This window comes from Lepisma saccharinum, chromosome 16 (genome assembly GCF_977018435.1).
Source record: "Lepisma saccharinum chromosome 16, izLepSacc3.1, whole genome shotgun sequence".
Taxonomy (NCBI): Eukaryota; Metazoa; Arthropoda; class Insecta; order Zygentoma; family Lepismatidae; genus Lepisma; species Lepisma saccharinum.
In genome coordinates this window covers 15,814,644-15,839,595 of record NC_139244.1, presented here as the reverse complement: position 1 = coordinate 15,839,595, position 24,952 = coordinate 15,814,644, and the positions used below count along the sequence as shown (strand labels likewise).

The 24,952-nt window shown below is 36.0% G+C and overlaps 1 protein-coding gene across 1 annotated transcript in view; it reads left to right on the top strand.

Moving 5' to 3' along the window:
• Positions 1-8,201: 8,201 nt before the first annotated feature.
• Positions 8,202-24,952, top strand: part of Hrd3 (HMG-coA reductase degradation 3) — a 38,960-nt gene continuing 22,209 nt past the window's right edge. Inside the window, exons 1-5 of the mRNA XM_083137762.1 lie at positions 8,202-8,467; positions 11,371-11,946; positions 14,315-14,538; positions 17,911-18,106; positions 20,358-20,512. Coding sequence (XP_082993888.1) covers positions 11,376-11,946; positions 14,315-14,538; positions 17,911-18,106; positions 20,358-20,512 — 1,146 coding nt within the window. The 5' untranslated portion in view covers positions 8,202-8,467; positions 11,371-11,375. The remainder of the gene's footprint in view (positions 8,468-11,370; positions 11,947-14,314; positions 14,539-17,910; positions 18,107-20,357; positions 20,513-24,952) is intronic.

Sequence of the window (24,952 nt, the reverse complement as noted above, 5' to 3'; positions counted from 1 at the left end):
TATAATTTGATTTTTGTTGTTTAACGTCGCCTTTCTGTCACTTTTGGCTAATTACATCAATGAATATGAGTGATATGATTAAATTCATGAATGGACACTCGCAAAGAACATCCATGCCCAGGCCAGGATTTGACCCCAGCATCCTTGGCCCTGGCGTCCTAGCGTTTAACAATTCCGCCACGGATGTCTCTCCTTCTTTTGTTTTACCCTCTTCATTTCTCTCTATTTCGTTCATCCTCTTGCTTATCTTTTTAATTTTACAGATTACATTAATACATTAATTAAAATATTAATCAATACTGAGAATATGCTTGTCTTGCTGCAGCTGTAGTAATCATTTCATGCATGAAACGTGTAAATCCCCAGAATTGGGCTATTTTCAATTTTCAGAGCGCCCCTCAGTCATCACTCGATACCTTGCATATCATATCATGAACAGACTGCATACAATATCTGCTTGTGATCAATAAAAACAAGTCGCGAGCGAAGCGAGCGGGAAAATTTTTAGATATGCAAGTATTCCTTTGCAAACTAACAACACTATTAATCTAAAAGGCGCTAACAGTTTCATAGAAGTAATCAAATCAATTCGTCTGGATGTCTTGCAGGACATTTCGCAGGACGGTATTGAAAAATAGGGACTTTTTTTTTTTTTTTTTTTGGAGTAGCATCGCAGACCTCAAAAAAAAGGACTGTCCTGCGAAAATCAGAACGTCTGATCACCCTAGCTTACCTATTCTCTCAAGTGGTATCGGATTAAATACCTTTTTCAGGCATATTAATTGAAATTTAAACTGTAGCCCCATTCTGATTAGCGTATCATGAGTAGGCTTCAATCAAACTTCAAATAGTATTCTCGAGACTATTAAATTTTGGGATGAAAGGCAGAAAATTAGTCTTCAAATATATTAGGCATAATAACAGAAACAGCTCAAGATAAATTTTACATCGGGGAGGGGGGAGGGTACGAGATGGATTTTTGACGCCTCAACTTTCCAGCCTGCCCCTCCAATGTCCATGGAATTTATGTCGATTATTCGCGATTAAAATTACCACCTGAGCGCTAGTGTCGCTTCCAATATGGCCGCTCTAAGTTGGATAGATCTTTGTTTACATTCAGCAGTAGTACAAAAGAGCAGCGTGTTGGCATGACTGGTATGGTAGAAAACGTTTAAATTACGTATTATTTTTAAATATTGCGAATGCGATGTGAATTCCAGGTACTCTAACAAACGTGAAGCTGTACTGAGAACGAAGCATTTAATTATGATAGGCAAAAATAACACGGAAAATGCAGACGAAACTATGTATACGCACTGGTTGTCCAAAGCAGTGCTGTATCATCTGCACGTCATGTAACTGGGGTTCTCGGAAATTATTTGAAAATAAAGGAATTGAAATTGACCTGTACTTGAAAAGCTGGGACAGGAGAAAATTGCGAACATATCGTTGCAGTTCTTTCTCGAAATAGAAAGGCTGGTTTAATAATAATATTCACGATTTCATGACCAGGCTATACTCACTGAAAAAGGACATCGTACTGAATGAAACATGAACATTAGCATGCTCACTTTTCTTCTGGTTACATTTGACATTAATTCATTCTCAAACTATTTTCATCTTCCCTCTTAATCGACTTGCACCTGTTCCAAATTTCACACATACGTAACACCGGTAATACATGGACGCATTGGTTAAGACGCTTCATGATTTTTCGGAAAAAAAGCTTTATTTATAAAGTACAATTTAAAACTTTACTTTCATGGAAATATATATTTATCTCTCGATAAATAAAGTAAGCAGACTCGTGCATTCTTCGTAATTTCCTTGCCGAATTACAGTGTTATATCCCCCATACCAATTTTCTGTCAATTACGTTTTCCCTGATTTATTCACAAATTTCATTTTGTTGATTCCACGGGGTGGAAACACATGAAAACTTTTAATTTGTTCTGTCCCATAAAACTATTTAGAGCAAAAAAAAAAAAAACCTGAACAGTAGACCTTACTTTCTCGCATATTCACCATGCTTTAAACGACTTCAACACAACGTATCCTACTTAGAGTACTTCCTGAAAATCCCGGCAGATGGCATATCGGTTAATTTTAATTGCGAATAGGAACAAACAAAATAAGCTACGGCCGTATGATGCTTTAAGTGTAGGAGATGAGACTTGATGTATTTGGCGTAGGAGAAGTAAAATTATACGTTCTACACAACCAAGAACGATCGAAAATAGAAAAATCAAGGAAAATCGTTTTCTTTCCAGACATGTCCCCGTGCATTAAGCCGAGTAAACGCTTTCTGAAGACAGTATAGAGTGAGTCTGTGAGTGTTCATGGAATTTGTGTCGATTATGCGGGTTATTCCTGAGTAAACAAAAAACGATCGATCAGACAATTCGATTATAGATGGCGGGGAAAGAACTTCCGGTTTGGCGAATTTTCCAATGTAAACAAGTGGAATACGAATCGGCACCGGGCTTATTTTCTTATAAAAGATCGGAAACAAAATGGATCAATTGAAATTTCTGAGTGATATAGAGAAACAAAGTTACCTAGAAAAGAGTGGCAATTTCCCGGATCCTTTGGATCCAGATATAAGGGATAATACTAATATTTTCCAAGGCAAGGTTGATCTTCTACCATCAGTTGACTTGACTTTGAAAACACTTTTCCAGGTTGAAATGAAGCTTACACTAATTATAAACATTGAAATACTTCGATCACAACAGTAAAATAAATAATAATAATTACTACGGTTGAAATTATTGTTATACACTAATAATATATATACATAATTAAATAAAATTTTATTCGAATTTTATTATTATTGTTGTTGTTTATTACTATCATGCTATTCGATCCACAAGCCGAGTGAATATCCAGCACAACTATTTTTCATTAATACTTTTACATTTCATAGCTACTATACTAAAATGCACAGTCATTGTATTTTGTTATTAACTTTTGCAAGTGTCGTTCAAGAAAGGACTTTAGAAGTTAGAAAAAATTGATTGATTGATTGTTTGATTGATTTAGTTTATTTTACTTCGCTTTTTGTGCCTCTCGGGCCCCCCCCCCCAATAATTTTGACAAGTCGGCGCCCCTGCTCTCGTAGTTAGGTTAGGTTCTGTTAGCATTAAAATAATATCGCTAAATGCTTTCTAAAGAAAAAGGTTCTAAATTACCTGTACATTCATTCCCACTAATAATAAACTTGCATTTTTATCGTCTTCATCTGTTCTTAAGATTTGTAACATCCTCTTAACATCCTCTTAGATGGCTCAGTCGGTAACGCGTCTGACTACCATGCTCAAGGTCCCGGGTTCGATCCCCGGCCGGTTCAAATCCGGGAACTTTTCTAACGTTGGAAGCGGCTCCGGCGCCCACCCAGCGTCGAATGACATGGCTACCTGGGGGAAACCCTGGGGGGTAAAGGCGGTCAGGGGCGTGATGCTGATCACATCACCCCCACTCACGGCCGGATCAAGAAAGTGTGGGGCGTTACCCCCACACCCCCTATACGCCTTCATGGCGTGGTGCTAAGCACAGGGGAGCACTTTACCTTTTTTTTACCTTTTACTCTTAGCAGACGAATTACGTGGCAGGAACAAATTTGACGCTTATTCTTACTGCTGACACGTGCGTGGCAGCAGACTCGGCCTAGATCTTTGTTTACATTCAGTAATAGTACGTAATAGCAGCGTGTTGTCATTGCTGGTATGGAAGAAACGTTTAAATTACGCGTTATATTTAAATAATGCGAATGAGATGTGAATTCCAGGAACTATAACGAAGGTGAAGCTTCGTTGAGACCGAAGCATTTAATTTTGATAATAAAAAATAACACGGAAAACGCAGGGAAACTAATGTATACGCACTGGTTCTTCAAAGCAGTGCTGTTTCATCTGCACCTCCTCGGTTGTAACTGGGACTCTCGGAAATGATTTGAAAATAAAGCAATTCACCTGTATTGCAAAGCTTGGGCAGGAAATAAATGTAAACATGCCGTTGCAGTTTTTTTCCCCAAAGAGGCAGGCTGGTTTAATAACAACACCGGATAATGATAATAATAATAATAACAACAATTTCATTGAGGCTATCTTCAGTCTTCACTGAAAATTTACTTACTGAATGAAACAGCAACATTAGCATGTAAATTATGTTTTTCTGACTTACCTTTATGATTACGGACATTAATTAATTCTCAAACTATTTTCATCTTCGCACTTAATCGACTTACACCCGTTCCAAATTACATACATAATACATTGTTTTCGAAAAAAAATGTTATATTCATAAAGAACAATTTAAAACTTACTTACTTTCATGGCAATAAAATCATCTTTCCGAAAGATTCAGTTATGCCAATCATGTCAATCCGTTCTGTTTTCCCTGATTTATTTAAACATTTCATTTTGTTGATTCCTCGAGGTGGAAAACACATGTAAACTTTTTACTTGTCCTGAACCACAAAACGATTTAGAACAAAAAACTGAACAGTATACGCTACTTTTTCGCATGTTCCCCATGCTTTGAACGGCTTCAACACGGCGAAGCGCAGCGAAGTATCCTACGTGGAGTGGTTCCTGAAAATATCACCAGATGGCATATCGGATAATTTTAATCGCGAATAGGGTCTGTCTGAAAACGATGCATAGATACCTGAGAACAATTGTTTGTTCCCTATTTCGTGTTGAAACAGAAATCCACACAAATATTGTCGCCTTTTCCGAAGACACTGCCTTTACACCAGTGATGGGCCGTAGACTATAAGTTTACGTCTACATGCGTTGTCTACACGTAATCTACGCGTAGATTACATTGGGTAGTGGTTTACATAGACTACGTAGACAGTCTAAAGTGCATTAAAATTAATTTTCAAGGGTTTAATGAAAAGAAAGTGACATTTTCAACTATAGTGGTTCCTAACGAAATGAAAAGAATTCTATTTACAACAAAATTTCTCTTCTCTTCTATCATCAACTATGGAAGAAGATAAATAGTATGCAGAAAACAACAACAGATGGCAGTCGTGAGGCAAGAGTGGTGTTTTCCTCATAAACACTAGAATATTTCCTATATTAGGTTTCTTCCTAGGTGAGAAATTGTTCGAATTTGGAAGAACGAGTATGAAAAGTTCTCTTCACACATCAGAAACTGATACGTAGTATAATTTTGTTTTAATTCCACCGCGCCCTTTGCTAAGTTATCACCTTTCGCCATGTTGTTTAAATAGATCACGTAATCTACGTGTATAGAATACTGTCTGGCTGCCTTAGCCGAGACCATGGACGGAAGTGCGCATGCGCCAACCGGACGCGTTCAGTGGCTAAATAGGGGTGACGGGGCTTTGGACAGGAAGCGGGTTCCTTGAAAATCGTCTGCTGTAGAAACAGCAATGAAGTTTCAACGTAGTAACATCGGCGCCAAAATACATACAGAGATGTTTACGAATTATGTAAGGGTTAGGTAAGCCAGTCATTTACTATATCAGGAAAGTATTCATATCGTCACATTAGTAGATAAACTTGTTCAATTAAATTGATCGTCTTAGTAAATATTATAATTAGCACAAATGTACACAACATTAAAGAATATAGTATTTAATACTCCCTCTGTCCCATAATTATTGTCCGGTACACTTTTGTTTGTTGTCCCATAATAATTGTACGATATTCAAACTGTGACATTGGTGTATACAGAAGAAGTAAATTAAACACGGGAATGTATCGTACAACGTTATTACTCAAGGATCAGTACAAATTGGCCGATCAAGTATCCAAATTAACCTAAATAAAAAGTTACCATTTTGGCATACCGGACAATAATTATGGGACAGAGGGAGTAATAATAATATTGTTGTATATAGTATTATAAGTATAAATGTACTAACTGAATGGTTTGTGACATTTTCTAGCATAACGAGGGTGTTTTGTAGAATGTGCAACAGGGGCCAAAACGTCCCAATTGTCCTCTTTTCCACTTCGAAACGGTTTGTTGCCAATTGAAAGAGCCATCATAAATCACAAACCCACACAAGCGAAATCCCAAAGGGTAGTTCGGCGAGTGCTTCTCCCTGCTTCCCCTCTCGCGTTTGGAATCGTCCTTTGCAGGTAGTTTCGTCTTCCTTGGCCGGACTGTAGTCTACGTGTAGAATGTAGACTATCGTTGTTTACGCGTAGACGCACATCACTGCTTTACACCTTTGCTTTTCAAAACCGGAAGTGCAGTCCCCGCCAGCGCCAATGAAGCACAGAAATGTAAATATCCGGTGAATGGCGCCCATAGGAAGAAACAAAATAAACTACGGGTGTATGAAGTTGAAGAGATGAGACTTGATGTATTTGGCGTAGGAGAAATAAAATTAAAAATAAGGAATTTACGTTCAACCCAACCAAGATGCGCGTGGCAGCAGACTCGGTCTTTGTTTTATCGTGATTTCATCATGCTATGTATGCAATTACGTCTGTAACACATACTGTTAGCATTTTGCGATTACTTACACAAGATTAGGCCCCTTAGCATTCTTCTAATAATAAACCTAAATGCTCTCGTACATAGGTTAATGATGTGTGGGCAGAGCCCCTCAAATAATTTTGCTTAAGAGGATCTAATGTATTATTCTGCTTTTCTTGTAAAGTTTACTCTGAATTGTGCAACATGAACTTAACTTTAAATACACATTTGAAATGTTCTAGACTATCAAATTTGGGGACTGAGACCGCTAAACCTATGGCTAAACCATCAACTTGGAGGGGGGGGGGTGCTATGAATTGAGACAGTAAAACACATGACTTATTACTATATACTAAGTCTATAATTATGAGTATTATTAACATTTTTACTAAAAAGAGTTTCAAAATAACGAGGTGATTTGACAATTATACCAGTACTATGTTGTTTAGTGAATTCTGAACAATTTGAGGTCGTAAACACGACTTTCAGGCAATATTGATATGTACAATATTTCGCTATCCTCCAAATCTCTTCCTCTAGTCCAAACAATAAGGGGAAAATAATTCTAAAGTCTTTGAGTTTATTTAACACTCGTTTGCAGTAAAGTACGCAAGGAAAGCTTATGAAAAGTCTGTATTGCGAAAGCGGGAACGGCTATGATCAAAGGCATTATTGCTAAAGCACGGCGTGCTATGTGTTTATTTATTATTGCAAAATGAAATAAAAAAAGTAAAATATTGTAGAAAGAAAAAAAGTTAAACTGTTTGCCTACGATTTGTGTTACCATTTATGTAAATAATTAAATAAAACTATTAAATATTGTAAATATTCGCTATTTTTATGGGTACGTCAACACTAAGGAACTTTGCCCCGTCACATGTCCTTTCTTTACAAGTCTGTTGCGGACATTAAAACACACCCATGCCCTCACCGAGACTCGAACCCGAGACTCCGGATCAAAGCGAGTTGAGACGACCACCCAACACGCTCGGTTAGGCCTCTTAATGTAAATACATAGCCTACTTTTAAATAAAAATGTTAATTGTTATCTAAAAAACAAATGAGCAGACACACGTTTTTCATGTTACATTTCATTTGCATGAGGAATAAAATAGCTGCTTAAAAACTGCTATACGAAGACGTAATTTGTATTTTTAAAAAAGGGAGGGAGTGAGTCATTCATTCATTTATTTCAGTGATCAGAGCCCCCCAATAATTTTGACAAGTCGGCGCCCCTGCTCTCGTAGTTAGGTTAGGTTCTGTTAGCATTAAAATAATATCGCTAAATACTTTCTAAAGAAAAAGGTTCTAATTACCTTACATTCATTCCCACTAATAATAAACTTGCATTTCTCTCGTCTTAATCAGTTCTCAAGATTTGTAACATCCTCTTAGCAGACGAATTACGTGGCACGAGCAAATTTGATGCTTATTCTCCCTGCTGACACGCGCGTGGCAGCAGACTCGGCCCCAATGTAAACCAGCCTGTTTCGACGTCCCTCGCAAATAACCCAAAGTAACAACGTCAAACACCCAATTACGGATCTTGTAAGAATTATCATGAAGTAGAATGTATTTCAAAAATTAAGTTACATACTAGTATTTTCAATTTCCATTTATTTGTGGCTATTACACATTAAAATTAATAAATAAATATTAATTATTTCGTTGGTTCCAAACGCCCACGTACAAGTATCAAAACCCGCCCCTGAAGTCTGGTCCGTGCAATTGTTTAGAGAAAATTCTGTTATTCTCTTGTCCATATAATTTACTTCCCTATGTATTGTAAGGTGTATGCTGAAGCTTGCAATATTTATTACAATTGCAAAAGCTCTCCATGATCAATGTGATGTGGATCTATAGGATGAAGCCACGTAGGTTCATATCGGTGTGTTAACATCTTGCCGAGCGTTATGAACTAGTTCGATTGTCGTTTGTTTTGAACCTGTCATGGGGGTCTGTAATGCGTGAGTTCGGCTCAATTAACAAATACGACGGCTCATTCGTAAGTAAATGGAGTTATACTTAAGTACATGAAAGTTATTATGTTATGGTCAAGATATTTTTAAAGCAATTGCGTCGACAAGTTACCATTTTAATCTCTAATTATTTTTTCCTCAGAACATTTAGGACAATTGTGATCCACAAATGCTGATTTCATTAATTAAAATAATTTCGTAAAGTTCCAAAAGTTAGTCTGAATGTGTACGAGAGTAGGTCAAAGCTGCTATTCTGTGTAAGAATATGAATCAAACATATAATTGGTTTGTTATTTGGCTAATTTTATTATTGTTCTTTGCCTTGTACAGGAATTCAACCAAGATGTTTTTAGAGTGAAAATATATTAAACAGTTCCCAAATCCCTTTCCTGGGAGCAAAAACCGGTTGAATTTTACAAATAACTGTTAAAAAAATATCAGATTACAATTCGATTTTCACAGATTTCCCCTTGTACTTGCAATTAGATTTTCACAAATTTTCCCTTGTACTTTCTTCTGTTAACTCTATATTGTGTTGTGACGTAGGATACCATTCATCTCGCCCACTTAAAATCTATGTTTTATCGTTATAATCATGTTGGACATCGAGCCTTTGTCTTGAAACGTTTTAATATAAGCCTAATTAATAACCAAATTAACTGAAGAGGGTCAAATGAGTAGCAACAATAGCTACATTTTAAAGGTGTAAATATCAAATGTAAAAAAAAAAGGAGCGAATTTACGACACCGGACCCCTCCCCGATTTTTGTAATATTTTGCATACTCACTAATTGAGTTAATCACGAATTTAAAGTTAAAATCTGGGGGTCACGTGTAGAAATTGCAAAATAATTGGGTCCGTGATTGCAACCGACAATGCACGATTGCTCATTATTGATCGCAAGATTTTTGCATTTCGAATACTTACGGAACGAAATATATATTCCTGACATTACTACGACCCCAAATTTTAACTATGCTTGCCCAACCTAACGTAACCTTGCCGTGAATACTTCGTGGGGCTATCCGCCAATGGTTTGTGGTGCTGCCCAAGCATGGTTTTACGACCCCAAATTTTAACTATGTTTGCTTAATCTAACCTAACCTTACCGAGAATGGTCAGTGGGGCTATCCGTGAATTGTTTTGCGCTAATTGTGATAACGAACCGATAAAAAAATCTTACTTTAACAGCAAACGTTCTTCATCAAAGGTACACCATTTTCGTATCCTGCAATTTTAGTATCGATGCATTGTTGCCAAACTTACCTGTTATCAAATCAGTCCAGATGCTCTTCCGCCATTCTTACACGATTCATGCTCTCCAAGTATGAAACTAACAGTGTGGCAATGCTGTAGACAGCGTAACTAATTGCGATGGTCAATTGTTTATATCAACAAATATGGTTCGCATACTTGTATACGGAGAATCATTGCGAGAATACAAAAGCTTATTTTACAACTTCTACACGTTAATGAACAATTTCTACACCTTACCCCAACATGTTAACCTCAGATAAATCATCGCGACTAATTATTTTGCGAGTATAAGCAGTAGCATAGAAATTACAGAAGGGTTCGGTATTGTAAATTCTTGCCAAAAAAATGCTTGTTGTACAATACCAATTAAAATTAAGTGGTTAGAGTTTTTTACGCTGGTGATAGTACTACATCTTATACAACATCCATATCTGCTACACTATTGAACTAACTACATGCAAGGAAATTTTGATCTTGGTATCATGCAACTGTTAAACTTATAGCTATCTACTTGTAAGATTCACGATCTCAATTTCTGGAGCTTGCAGTGGAAAATATGCTGCAGTAACTTTTTGCCACTGTTGTGCTGAAAATGTAGCAGTCCCACTTGGAATTGCTCACGACTACCAGCACCAATAACAATAATAATTTTAATTGTAATACTTTCACCTGTTTTCTCTGTTTTGAAGGCTATTATTTGACTACAAGTTCAATGTACCGAAGTAGTCTTCTTCAGAGGCTGTAGTAAGCTACTTTCCTGCAAACTCACAACTTAATTTTTCTTTTATTTTACTCCGCGGCTCTGGCCACTGTATGTTAGTGTCCCTTATCAATTCCAATGTTCGCATGTGTATTGGAGAGGGGTATGAGAACACAATAGGCCTGTCTAGTTCCCTGCTCTTTTTGACACTCGGTGTAGTGCAGGTGTATCCAGTAATGACGTTCAACCAACTAGACTGAAATCGGTGTTCAAGTTCAGAAGATTCAACAAATGCCTGACTGCTACTTTCAACGGTCATTTGATTAGTTAGTACTCACCACGTGACCATACACTGGTCCGGACAAACGGTGCAGACACTACTTGACTCCAAATCAACAAAATAGACGCTTCGGTGCAGAGAGAGTCAAAATGTGCAGCGAACCAGACTAGTCTAATGGAACATTTTTTAGCCCTAGGCCTATATGTTTTTGAATTTGGAGGAAGGGGATGGAGTTCATTTTGGGCCCTCCCTTTCATGTTAAGTTTGATGCTCTTAATATTACAATTATGCTCCAACATGCATATAGTGTTACTGTTTATAAATTTTGAGTAGGTAAGGTTTGAATTCTTCATGCAAAATGGAAAGGAACATAAGTTTAGGATATAGCAGCTTGCTATATCCTAAATTCCGTGACTGTAAAATGTGCCAATTAGTGTCTCCAAACTTAGAGCATGTTTCTGCACTTCTTTCCAGCATGCTAAACATGTCCCCATCTTACTGTGCAAGTTGTAAAAAGTCATTGCATATTCAGAACATGGATGGTTTTAGTGTTGTTAGTTGTAGATTGGAAAAAAAATTACAGCAGGTGGTGTGTGTAAAAGAAACAATCTGAATTGTTATAGTTTTTTTTTTTTTCATTGCAATATACAAATGCAGCTTAACTGGAACTGTGTTCTTAACTTCCTTGCAGGCAAAATGAAGGAGAGGAATCTTTTATTCTCCTTGGTGGTGGTTTTGTTAGTTCTTCAGTGTGTGTGCGATGACGACGGAAACCAAAAGTATCGTCGACAGGACGACAATAATCAGAACAACCAGCAGGGGAGACAGCAAAAATATATATTCTCTTCCTTGAGCAGGAAGGAGAGGAAGAATGACATTGAGAATGAGGACGAGGTCGGAGCATCTGAAGAACAGTTGGATGACACCAGTTCGAGAGGCCAGGGTGAAAAAGTTGATAGTGAAAGTGTGTTTCAGTCGAGTGCTATAAGAATAGTCGCTGCTCCAGATCTGTCAAAGAAAATTGACAGAAGTGATGTGAAGAAGAAAGGTGATGATGGTAACGAGAATGCAAGGGTGGATAAAATAGTTTTGGATACGGATTCCTTAATAAAAGATGATACCAAGTGGATCCAGAAAGTGATTGCTCAAGTTGAAGGTGAGGAGTACGATCTCGGAAAAAATGACGATCTTGCTGATAGTGAAGAGTTGGAAGAAATCCCTCCATTGAATATCCCCCCAAGAGAGCTTACTGAAGAAGAAAAGGAAGGTAATTTTCTGTTGTGTTTTTAATGAATTCAGTAAGTATCCTTAGAATGTGCAGTAGATATTTGCATATTTTTTTTCTTTTTCAATGATAAGTTGTCATATTTATTTAATATTTACTTTGGTACTACTTTCGTATGGGTGTGACACCTATAAATCATTTATTTCACACTTTTTTACATTGCTAACACACTATTCTGCATTGCGGAACATTTTTTTAGGTGAAATAATGAATTTCTAATGAAAATAATGTCTTATTTCTTACATTTATGAGTACTTAATGTTACTCGTTATTTCGATTCTGTAACACACATTATGGCGATAAGGTACTGGTTCATTGCGCCTTGTGCCAGTGTTTTGTTGATTTATGCAGTGTTGCAACCATGTTCACCGAAACATACCTACTTTCGTACCCGGATTTGAAATTATGCTAATACCTTGCAAACCATTGACGTTAGCCTCACAAACCATTGACGTTAGCCCCACAAACCATTCACGTTAGCCCCACAAACCATTTTCCGTAAGGTTAGGTTAGGCAAGCATAGTTTAAATTTTTTTTAAAAAAATTAAAAATACTAGACACGTCATGTTATAGTGAAAACACTGGAAGGTTTGAAACACTGACTACGGGGTTTACATCATCTAACACATGGAACATTGTGCTCTCGTGCAGAAAGCAAATGGCAGCAACAGCGTGTCAGACAGAGATTTTCGCAGAAAATAACATGCATTCTAATTAAAATTGATCAAAACTACATTCACGAACTTCCACAACACTACAGAAAATGATTTGCGTAAGTACTTTCTCCTGTAAAAAGTTAGAAATTCGTCACACCTATATGAAAGTGTTACCTTTACTTTGTACAATGTTAAAGAGTCAGGTTTCCAACTGACCTGGAAAAGACTTACTGTTGTCTTGGATACAGACTGCTTCTGTCATCACATGCATGGATGCAAAGGGTCATTTTGTCACTAAATGTTTTCATTGTTAGGTTAGACAGGTCAGGTGTAAGGATCTTAGTATTAAAAAACATCCCTAAATACTTAGATGAGGTGGGTCAGGTTTTGTGTTCTTAGCATTAAAATAACAACCCTAAATGCTTTCAATGCACATAATATCTGGTCTCAAGCATGAAACCCCTTTGAGCCTCACAAGAAAATCTGCTGGAACTGCATGTCTGAGATGACTGTAAACCAAGAATGGCTGTTTGTGTAAGTTACGTTGGTAAATACTAGTTAGTGAAACAGGGCTAATTGGTTTCCCCCAGCTTTGAACGTTCTTCCACAATCCTCTGCAGAATTCTAAAGCACTTCGTAATACTTATATGAAACTTGCAAAAACTCGTTCAACATTTGAAACTGTTAAAATATTTTGAACATAACGTTTAGGTTCCCCAAGATCGTACTGACTTGAAATCCTGCAAAGAGTGGAATGTTATAGGTGCTGCATTTTCACTTAATATGAATTTTACACATATTTCTAAATCCTGATTTCATATTTATAAGGAAAAAAAAGTAACCCTTCAAAATACAGCATTCTTGCAATTAAAGGCTTTGTTTTCATATTTAAAAAAACAAAAAAAACTAATATATATATATATATATATATATATATATATATATATATATATATATATATATATATATATATATATATATATATATATATATATATATATTAGTATCTAGGTAACTCCTGCGACGTTTCGGGACGCAACTGCACCCTTCCTCAGGCTGCTCACGTTTAGGTTATATATAAATCATAACCACGTCGAACTCTCCATAGATACACGATATAGGATTGGTAAGTAAGTGTGTTGCAGCACACGCGGTCCGTGGCTATTCACAGTTTTAAAGTTTTAACATTCCAAGGAGCAGTTTCTAATCAGGGAAACAGCATGGTAGTCTGACGTGCACCTGTAATGAGTTTTTAATTTTTATTGTTTTTTAACCACACACCTTTTACCAATCCTATATTATCTACCTATGGATAATTCGACATGGTTGTGATTTATACATAACCTAAACATGAGCAGCCTGAGGAAGGGAGCAGTAGCGTCCCGAAAAGTCGCAGGAGTTACCTAGATACTCGCAAAACGTAAGTTATTAATATATATATTAAATTTGTGTGTATTTCACACAACTTTCATTATGAATAAAAAAAACCTGTAGAGAATAAAAATCTAGTTTTCACTAATGCCTGGAAATTTATTTCAAAGTGTCTAGAAAACCTGAAAAAATCAGGGAAATTGTTTTGATAAAATATTTTTCACTTCTAAAATACTGTTTTAGTTACCACGTTTTACTTACTTTTATTAGCAACAAATGAGGTTGTTTGTGACTAGCCTTGTATTTATTTCTTCTCTTTCCAGCTGCGACAATTTATGAAACGGCAGTAACACTGCTGAATGCTACTCGGCCAAACAAGCAAGAAGCATTCGCGTTGTTGCAGAACGCTGCAGACATGGGAAACGATCAAGCCAAAGTGCGCATAGCATGGGCACGGCTCTTTGGATCTCCTCTGAAGCAAAATGTTACAGCAGCAAGAGAATTGTTTGAAGAGCTGGCTGCAAAAGGAGTCCCTGATGCCCAAATGGTATGTGTTTTGTTATTACATGGGAACAGATTTGTATGTAGTAAAAATGTATATTTAGTTATTTTCACTTAATTATGCACTTAAAATTGTAAAAATTTACATTTAAAAAAATGTAAGACACTACACGAATAACATAAAATACAGTACGCTTACATTGACATTAATTCTAAAACAACCCAAAATGTGTTTTCATTTTCTGTTTCCAAAATAATGAACAAAAATTTTGTGGGAAGTGTTCGAACGTGAATTTTCTTCTGTTGTCTCTTAAGATGCATTTGCATTGACTAAAACTAAAACTGCATTCAATATCGCAAGTAGTAATGGGAGTGTATTTCAAATTCGCAATGTCTGCTGGAGTTAACGTTTGTAACAACCAGGAGCTGATGCTTGAGCCCTCATTCTCTATTGTTGACAACAATTGTAAATAATCAGGAATTTCAAGTGTTTTACAATAGTAAGAGCAGACAGTTCGGAGGTGTAAAAAACATTATTGTTTGAATGACAGAAAACTTGTAATTAAAGCAATTGGAAGTATATACAAGGTTGTAAACTTTTGGTTGTTAACATTGCTTTGGACTTTGTCAGTTATTCACAAGAAATTCACCCAATTCTTTCAGTCGCAAGGGGACATGTAGTTACCTATTGTCCAAATATGGAGTATATGTTGAGAAATGTTCCGAAGTATGGAAATAATATGTAAAAATAACTAAAATATGAGCCAAAACCTAATAGATGTGCAAGTATGGAAAATAAAAACAGAGTTTTTTGAGCGTACATGCCATAATGCTCAGAGATAATAAAAATGTTATTGATTTCAGCTTCATACATAATTATGTATTTACATATAAATCTCTTCCATGGTTATTACAGTAGAAATAGACCAGTGGTTCTTTGCCTTTCATTTCCTGTGGAACCATTTTTGTTACAGTTTTTATGTATGTACCTACCCTGATTCTGCAAAGTAAGTTTCTAAACACAGTTAATTTTTGCTTCATGGAACATTTACTATTAAACTTTTGATTAGTATAATTTTGGTTACAGATGTTTTATGTTAGTACTTTATGCAAATTGGCCAAGATTTCATATTGGTATATCTTTACAAGATAATAATAGAGAGGGAGATTCTCTGGAGAAAAAAAAATGAAGTACATTTTACTCACTTAGAATATGAACTAGAGTTCAGATCTGGGTTCTGACATGTATAGTATTTGTCGCTTAAAGTATCACACTTGAGCCCAAAAGTTTAAACTTATTCAACAATTTCAATAAAACACAGAGCAGATATCAGATGTAATCTGTAGTTGGAAAAAAATTAAAATTCCTAAATTGTGGGTCGTTACCCCCACACCCCCTATACGCCTTCATGGCATGGTGCTAAGCACAGGGGAGCAATATAATAAAAATAATAAAAAAAAATTGTGACCATATTTTGAGACCAGTCGTTGTTCTTACACGTAGTCAATTGGAGTTTCTACTATTTAGTTTCCACAATTCGTGGAAAATGTGAGTACTACGTTTCTCTGTAATTCTCCTATTTACTCCTATATTGAAGTGTGACTCGGTGAATAGCTTGGGGATCGTTAGAGCCACAAGGGATGTAGCAAATTACGTAAAGCAAGAGGTTTTCATTTTATAACTTAATTGGCCTACTCTGTCAAGAAGAGGAATACCAGAGTGAATCTTTCTCCACACTTACCATGACCCGAACGTGATGATACTCACTGTAATGTCCTGGGTTCGAGGTGCAACTTACTGAGGCGTCTTGTGCCTTAAGTTATAGTCTACTACAGCTAGAACTAACTCACAAAAAATAGTACCAAGGGAAGAAAAAGATGAAATGAAAGAAGAAGAAATTTTGCTTCTTCTTTGTTTTCATCTTTTTCCTCGCTTGCTACTATTTTTTGTTTCTACTACAGCTAGAACTATCTCACCAAACGTCTGTGTGACTATATATATCACAAGTAAATCGAATATAGTATATATATATATATATATATAAAAATCAAAGAAGGTAAAAGGAATTTTTCTACTGTCCGGTGAGTGTTTCCTTTTACCTTCTTTGATTTTTACTTAGCCCTTTTGGCCCTCCTTGCTTTTATCCTATATATATATATATATATATATATATATATATATATATATATATATATATGCATGCGCCTTCCGCACTTAAGGGGTTAAGTGGGTGTGATGGATATATCCATCCTCGACATTTTCTGCCTCATATATCCTGCGTATGATGAGCTACAGTCCTGCTTCTTTCACTGTTGAGTTAGTTCGCATTTCCATCATGAAATACCACTCTTCAAAAGCTCCAGAGTGTTTAACTTCAAAGTGGAGACACTGCTCCCATGTTGCACACTGCTAGCTGTGTTTATCTTGCACGTGTATATAATATATTAGCTGTGCTTCAAACTGAAGTTCGTGCCAATTCAGGTCATTTTTCCTGATTGATGGATTGAATTAGGTTATTTAGGTCACTTTGGACTATCGCTATGACGAGGATAAGTGATGATATGATGAAATTGATGAAGGGACGTTAAAAAAAGATCACCCATGTCCAGGCTGGGATTCAAACCCGGGGCCCCTGGCTTCTTGTATTTAGAAGTCCTGTGTTTTTCCACAGTATATCAATGTGAGAAATGAGTCATCTATCTTCTTTGAGTACAGAAGATGCACTTCTGGAGAGTGACTAGTTGTAATTTTTAAAATTACCAACTACGGAAGATATTTGGCATTTGCAATTTACCCACTTAAGGGATTAAAAGAAGAGTTAACACAATATACCTTTTGAGAAATCATCTGAAAACTCTTTTATATTTCCACATTCACATTTATAATGAATATTTAATAATAAATATTGTTTTGATGATTTCATAATTCAAAATATGTACTAATTGAAGAACTGTGACTCTACATTAGAGATGGGACGATATGAAATTTTGGCCGATACCGATAAAGTACCAATATAAAATTTACCGATACCGATAACCGATATTCTACCGATCCGATATAAAATTAGAAATGGTCCTGGAAGAACCTGAAAGGTTCATTTACCTCCTTAAAAATGTGTGTTTCAAAGTGACTGCAGTGCAAAAGGAGTTGCATATTTAGACATTTACTTTTTTAAAAAGTAGGGCATGGAGATTATCCATAAAAATTACAACAAAAATGGCATAATTTTGCACTAAACTATCAGATATTTATCGATATATCGGATCGGTAATGTTACCGATACACCGATATGCCTATATCGGCCGGTACCGATAGAGTACCAATTAATCGGTCCCATCCCTACTCTACATCAATGATACTATTTGATAAAATGGCATTTTATTCCTTCATTTTTCACACTTGTATTGATTATTTCAGGGCTTGGGATTCCTGTATGCATCAGGGATTTCCGTTACACCAAGCCAGGCGAAAGCTCTTATTTACTATTCCTTCGGAGCAGTCGGAGGAAGTCCCTGGGCTCAGATGGCTTTGGGGTACAGGTACTGGTCTGGCATCACTGTTGCTTCAAGTTGTGAAAAGGCTTTGGATTTCTACAGAAAAGTCGCCAATACAGGTAGGATCCTTGTATTAGTTGGATTGAATAAAATTAAGGATGCTGAATTTCTTAATGTTTAAACATCGCCCGTAATATGAATAGGAGCCACGAGAGCTTTCTTCATATTTTTTATCTTCTCGTCGGTAATCTCTTTATCACACCAGTTAGAGTTTTATAGTGCATGTTGAGATATTGTGACTCCATATTTTGAGATCAGTTGTTCTTCATACACGTAGTCAGTTCAAGTTTGTATTTAGTTTTCCTGCATGGGCCTCCCCCATGGCGCAGTGGTAGCGTCATTGCCTTGTAATCAAGGGGTCCCGGGTTCGATACCCGGTGGAGGCACAAGTGGTTCGGATCCCACTTTAAACTGTAGGTCCAGTCCCGATTAGCCTTACTGTGCATAAAGTGGACTTAAAACAGCAACTCAACAACAAGTTTTCCTGCATTTTGTTTGATGTTTGAAAATTATGTACAATATAGCATTCACAAGAAATGTGTCCTGCAAGAGATTTCAGAACCTACATGAGTTGAGAAATTAGGTGTTTAGATCCCTCAGGGAGGAATTTGAGGGTGTCATAACATTTGGTTATCTGTGCTTGACTTATCCTATCCTAGACACGAATAATGACAAACAACAAAGCCCCACTGCCTAAGGACTTCTTTAGGGCCAGCTTATAAACTTTGCATAAATATTCCAAATATCATTCCCAATTATAAAAATATATAGATTTTTTTTTCTGTACATTCTATTACATAGTGGCATGTACAGCAACAAAAGATACAAAAAAAACTTTTCTAAAAACATAATCATTACACATTTTCTCACTGAACATTGCTCTTTTCTTAGACGGAGCAAAGGGAAAACTGGAAATACAGGAATGATAAGGAAGACACAAGAATAGTTAAAACTTATATGAAAATGAGTGTGAAAATTGAATATACATAAAATAAAAGAGGAGGAAAGTTTGGCAACACAGAATTTTCCAATTCATCATAAGTTCCAGACATCAACTATACTAGTTTTTCTTGTATGTATGCATTGCTTGCATTATAGAATTATTTTCCTGTAGTTTACGGTTATTATTTCATGTTCAAAAGATTATGTGGGACAAACAGCAAGGAAAATGGCAATAAGATGGCACGAACACGATTTGGACATTATAAATCTAAACCCAAGAACAGGTTTGTCAACTCATCATCGAAGAGAAGCATTTGATTAAAAAGAGAAGGGTTTAAAAAAGATTAACGGGAAACACAGAGTTGAATGTCTGGGAAGCTTCGTTCATTGCAGAAGAACACTGGAATAAATTAAATAATGAAAATGGTAACATAGATCCAGTATAGAGTTTTCTTTTTCACAAATGGAGTAAGCCACCATCTTTAAAATTTAATGTAACAAAAAAACATCAAGAGACTTTGTGAAAACATTGATGAATTTGAATTACCTGATGATATTTGGCATTCATAATTTAAAAAAAATCTGAAATAAAAATAAAACAGACTGCTTTTTTCACAGTTAAGTTGCTATATTACAACAATGTAACATTGACAACATCCATTATACAACAGATTCTTTTTGTTAAAAAAAAAATTACTAACCATTGTTATAACTGTATCTTTAGTCAAAATGAAAATAAATGTCTGATGAAAGGAACGTGTGTTCTCCTGAAACGTCACAAAGAAAAACTGTTTTTTTATGTTTGTAATAACCGTAAACTACAGGAAAATAATACATCAACTATACTCCTGCTCCTGCCCATACTTGTTTTAACTTCATTTTATCCATGACAATGACAGCAGGAAATCATTGAAAAATCGGTACTTCTTTTATGTGCAATTGTGTGCCTGTCTGGTATCTGTAAGAGCTGACAAACTTGTTCTGTTCAGCACGTGGTGTCTGAAGGTATTTGTGTGCATATTTTCAATAGTGTTGATTTTTTAAATGAAAACATGCATAGTGGAAGACCAATATCTATTTATTAGTTAGTTACATTGCTAGAGTGGTCTGGAAAGTTATTTAAAATTACCTGGAAAAGTCTGGAAAATTTTGTTTTGCAAATTGAGTGGGAATCGTCTCAAACCAAAGTGACATGTGAGGATGAATCAATTGAATGCAGACAGCACGATATGCAGGTATGGAGTGAAAGGTTGCAATTGTTTCTCTCAAGCAGCGCATACCATTTGTCTTTTTGGTGTAAATATGGTATTCTGATGCATTTTTGCCTTTATCCTGTTATAATTTTCACAAATGTTTCTTTTCTTTCAGTGGCAGAAGAAGTGTCCCTCTCGGGTGGTTCTGCAGTGCAAAGAGTAAGACTGCTGGAAGAAATGGAGAATCCAGGATACAATTCCGGAATCCTGGATAATGACCTGATTGAGTATTATCAGCTGTTGGCAGAAAAAGGGGACGTGCAGGCTCAGGTTAGAATTGTTCATAAGCATAGAAATTTTGTTTGTTTGAAATTGTGCTTGTAGTAAACTAAAGCTGCTACTGAGAATGCCAGTTTGAATTTATTCGTTACTTTTTCGTAGCCAAGGTATCCTGCAGGTTCTGCAAAACGTGTCACAGAAATGTTCTTTCATGATAGCGTAATACTATTAGTTCTGGGGCATAAGCATAGATAAAATAACCAATGGGAGATTTGTTCTCTCTTATGTGAAATTCTGTGGTCTTCGCTGGGTCTTCGTCCACTAGCGACATCTATCCGTTGGAACAAGAGTTAGTTGTATCCCACTGTTTCTCTTTTTCAACGCTAGATGGCAGTCTGATAAAAACAAGAAACAGGATCTAAAATGTGAATTTTTATTTGATCTATCAGGCCAAATATACTGATATTTTACCATAAAAGTTATATTTAACCCACCATTTATTTGTTTAGGGAATATGAATGATTTATGCACATATATATATATATATATATATATTGATCTGTTGGGAATCAAAATAATTTTTGCTGCTCAGCCAGTTTACAATCTTTTACATGGCAACGAGTTATTTTCACAAGTCATACAGTTGACAAACACAAAACAAATAATCCTAATATAATCACATTAGAGAAAACGCGACAACAAAACCAAATACACAAATAGGCAACATTGTGAAGATTTTTCAGCACGTGAATCAGGATTCCCATTTTGCTACAAGCAAGATGTTCGTACAGTTGACAAACATGAAAAATAATTGGGACATGGACAAAGACAAGCAAATAGAATCACGTTAGAACAAACACAACAACAAAAGCAAATGCACGACTAGGCAATAATATGAAGATTTTTTCAGCACGTGAATCAGAATTTCCGCTTTGCTCTAAGCACGATGTTCATACGTCACCAGCTGGCAGCACACTTCAAAAAGACTGTAACAAAAGCAGCGTAGACAAAGCAAAGGGTCTCTCTTATCGCACAATTCGCTACCAATCTTCTGTTCTGACGTCACCATGAAAATCTTTCATTGTAACGCTAAATGATTAATTTGTTAGGTTTAGTTTTCTTAGTATAAGAGGTTAAACTGACAAAATTAACTTAAGAAATGGATACTTAGTATTTGCTACGCCCTTTGGGGGTACGTACTTAAATGTTATTTACCATGGCTATAGAAATATCTTAATCTCAGGGGATAGGTTCTTTATTCGAGAATTCCAAATAAGAAAGCATTTTATATCCAATAGGATATAGTTAAATGCGGATCTATATTCTGAAAAACTATACACAATACAGAGAAAATATATAGCGAAGCTATATATACATTGAAATATATGCTGATTCCAAATTTACGTCGGTTATATTCTTCTTGAAAGGAAGTCTTCTTCTTTCTTCTCGTAATTTCTGGAAAAGGCTTCTTCTTCCTTCCTATCTTTGATTTGGTAAAAGGCTTCTTCTTCTTTTCTTCCTTCTATTTTTGGGAAAGACTTCTTTTCTTCTTTATATTTTTGGAAAATACTTCTTCTTCTTTCTTCTTTCTATTTAGGAAAAGGCTTCTTCTTCTTTTCTTCTTTCTAATTTTGGAGAAGGCTTATTCTTCTTTTCTTTCTTCTATTTTTGGAAAAGACTTCTTCTTCTTTCTAATTTTGGAGAAGGCTTATTCTTCTTTTCTTTCTTCTATTTTTGGAAAATACTTCTTTTTTTCTTCTTTTCTATTTATGAAAAGGCTTCTTCTTCTTTTCTTCTTTCTAATTTTTGAGAAGGCTAATTCCTCTTTTCTTTCTTCTAATTTATTGTCTTTCCTTTTAAAGCATAATCTTATTTATTACATATATGCGCTCGCTTTCCCCGTTGCTTTGGCAAACGATACAAGCTATACTTATAGAAAGAGTAGGGTCAGCTAAACTGACAGTAGCGCCACCTCCTATGTAACGACCAAAGGGGGAATAGCGCAGGATCGCTAACAGCAAGCGCTGCCTATGGCCCAGTGCGTCTAATAAGACGCGCAACCGTAAGTGCTTTGGGGCGTCTAATTGAACACAGCACCACCGAGGGACAGACAAATACAAAAGCTGGCGATATTCTCCTCGTCAGAAGATCAAAAAGGAGAGAGAGTTACATTTCTGAATTCATTTGCTCACTTATTAACTTTTCTAATTGTTTCATATATGAGGATATTCTTAATTATCTTAATTGGCTATATACAACATTTTATTCACTCCTTCTATAATTTTTATACTCTTCCTTTATATATTTTTCATTTACTATAATATAGGGATGGGACCGATTAATCAGTACTCTATCGGTACCGGCCGATATAGGCATATCGGTGTATCGGTTTATCGGTAAAATTATCGATTATTTTACCGATTCGATATATCGATAAATATCTGATAGTTTGGTGCAAAATTATGCCATTTTTGTTGTATTTTTTATGGATAATCTCCATGCCCTACTTTTTTCAAAAGTAAATGTCTAAATATGCAATTTCTCTTGCACTGCAGTCACTTTGAAACACACATTTTTAAGGAGGTAAATGAACCTTTCAGGTTCTTCCAGAACCATTTCTAATTTTATATCTGATCAGTAGAATATCGGTTATCGGTATCGGTAAATTTTATATCGGTACTTTATCGGTATCGGCCAAAATTTCATATCGTCCCATCTCTACTATAATATATATATAATCGCTCTTCTCCGCTCCTAGTTTCTACAATGAACTCTGCTCTTCTTTATATGGCGTGCTGCCATCTGTCGTCGCTCTCGGGAAACAGTTCTTCCTAGCATTTTTCATTGTGTCCTCGGAAGTGGCACGTGACATATTTGAGCACTAGTCCTAAGAAAGGAAGAGTTAAAAAGAGATGTATTATTTTAATGTTAAATTTGTAATAATCCTTTATGTAAGGTATCCAGATCTATGAATGCTCTAGGAGGTATGACTCCATGATAGAGAGTGCCTAGGTTCCAAGGAATTTATTTTAGGTTTTCTTCTTGATGTGTACTTAAAGAGAAATGTTAAAAAGATCAAAGATCAATTACTTACGTGTGTGAATACGAAATGTAAAAACTTTGTTTTGATCAACATTTCGTACTCACACATGTAAGTAATTGACCTTTGATCTTTTTAACGTTTCTCTTTATTTAGCTGTGAGTAATACGCACATCACAATATGTTATTGATATGTACTTAGTTTACCTACAAATATTATGAAGAAAACTCCTCCTGTCAATATGCAATTGCTATAGGGTGACTCAAAAGTTTCTGATGACTCGTTGTTTTCTTCCCCGAGGAAGGGGAATGTTGTGACTTCTATCTTACAGCACAAATTTATTTGACTTCTTATGTTCATTTGTAAATGTACAATTCTAATTATTAACTATTTTAACTTCAAATGTTAATGTTAAGTTGATGTTTCAAGTCCTTGGTACACATGACCTGCTTTGTTCTTACATTGTTAAATTCCATACAGTGCCTTCTTTCATTTGTACCTAGTCTGGCCTCTTTTTATCACAATGCTACCAACTTCATGTTCTGACGTCAGAGACATCGTGACTACGTTGTTAGTTTAGGTGCTTTAGGTTTGGTTCTCTTAGCATAAATACCCTGAAAATGTATTACATTGATAATTTTCATCTCTAGTTTGACTGTCTTCATTTGGTCTTGCACACATTGAGCATACACTAGATCAAGAAGGATTTGTAGAAAACCTGAAACTACTATGCTGTTCGTTACTATCATTTACTGGACCTTGATAGTTACCAGAACGCCAATTAATCCTATTGTTCGAAAATGTTCTGTTTTCTTGGTAATTTAGTCTCGGCTCTACCCCAGGGAACGGCATCCGCTATAGGACAAGATGACACTGGATCGTTGCATCCCGTAGCTCTACTAACCATGTATCCTCTGGGAGAGTAGAGAACGTACCGGGATAAGGCAAACTGTAAATTACAATGATCGATACTCTCTCCACGTTAGGTTTATTGATGTGACTGGAGGTAGGGATTGTAAACAGAAGGCACACTCACCGTGCCTAATCCGGCAACGCTTCCTTGAACACAGCGTATCCTAAGATTACCACCCCAATAGCTTAGGCTTACACTTCGATGACAAAAGAGACCTCCACGTAATTGCTCCTATGCTTATATAGCAGGTAGGTGCATGACCTCCCTGTCGCGCTTTACGTTTGACATTGAGGTTACGTCGGCATTATTCACGGTTCGTGCATCGCTTTCACCCTACCATCTACAGTAATTTCGGAAATTACTATCAGGTCTTCTATTATTTCCAAACTGATTGTTACAGTTAATTAAATTCCTCTCTCTGAAATTTCCATTAGAATAAGGTGATGGTTGTCACGCTGCCTCTGATGTCAGAACACGAAGTTGGTAGCATGTTGTGCGATAAAAAGAGGCCCTAGAACAAAAGGCAAGTGGGCCTTC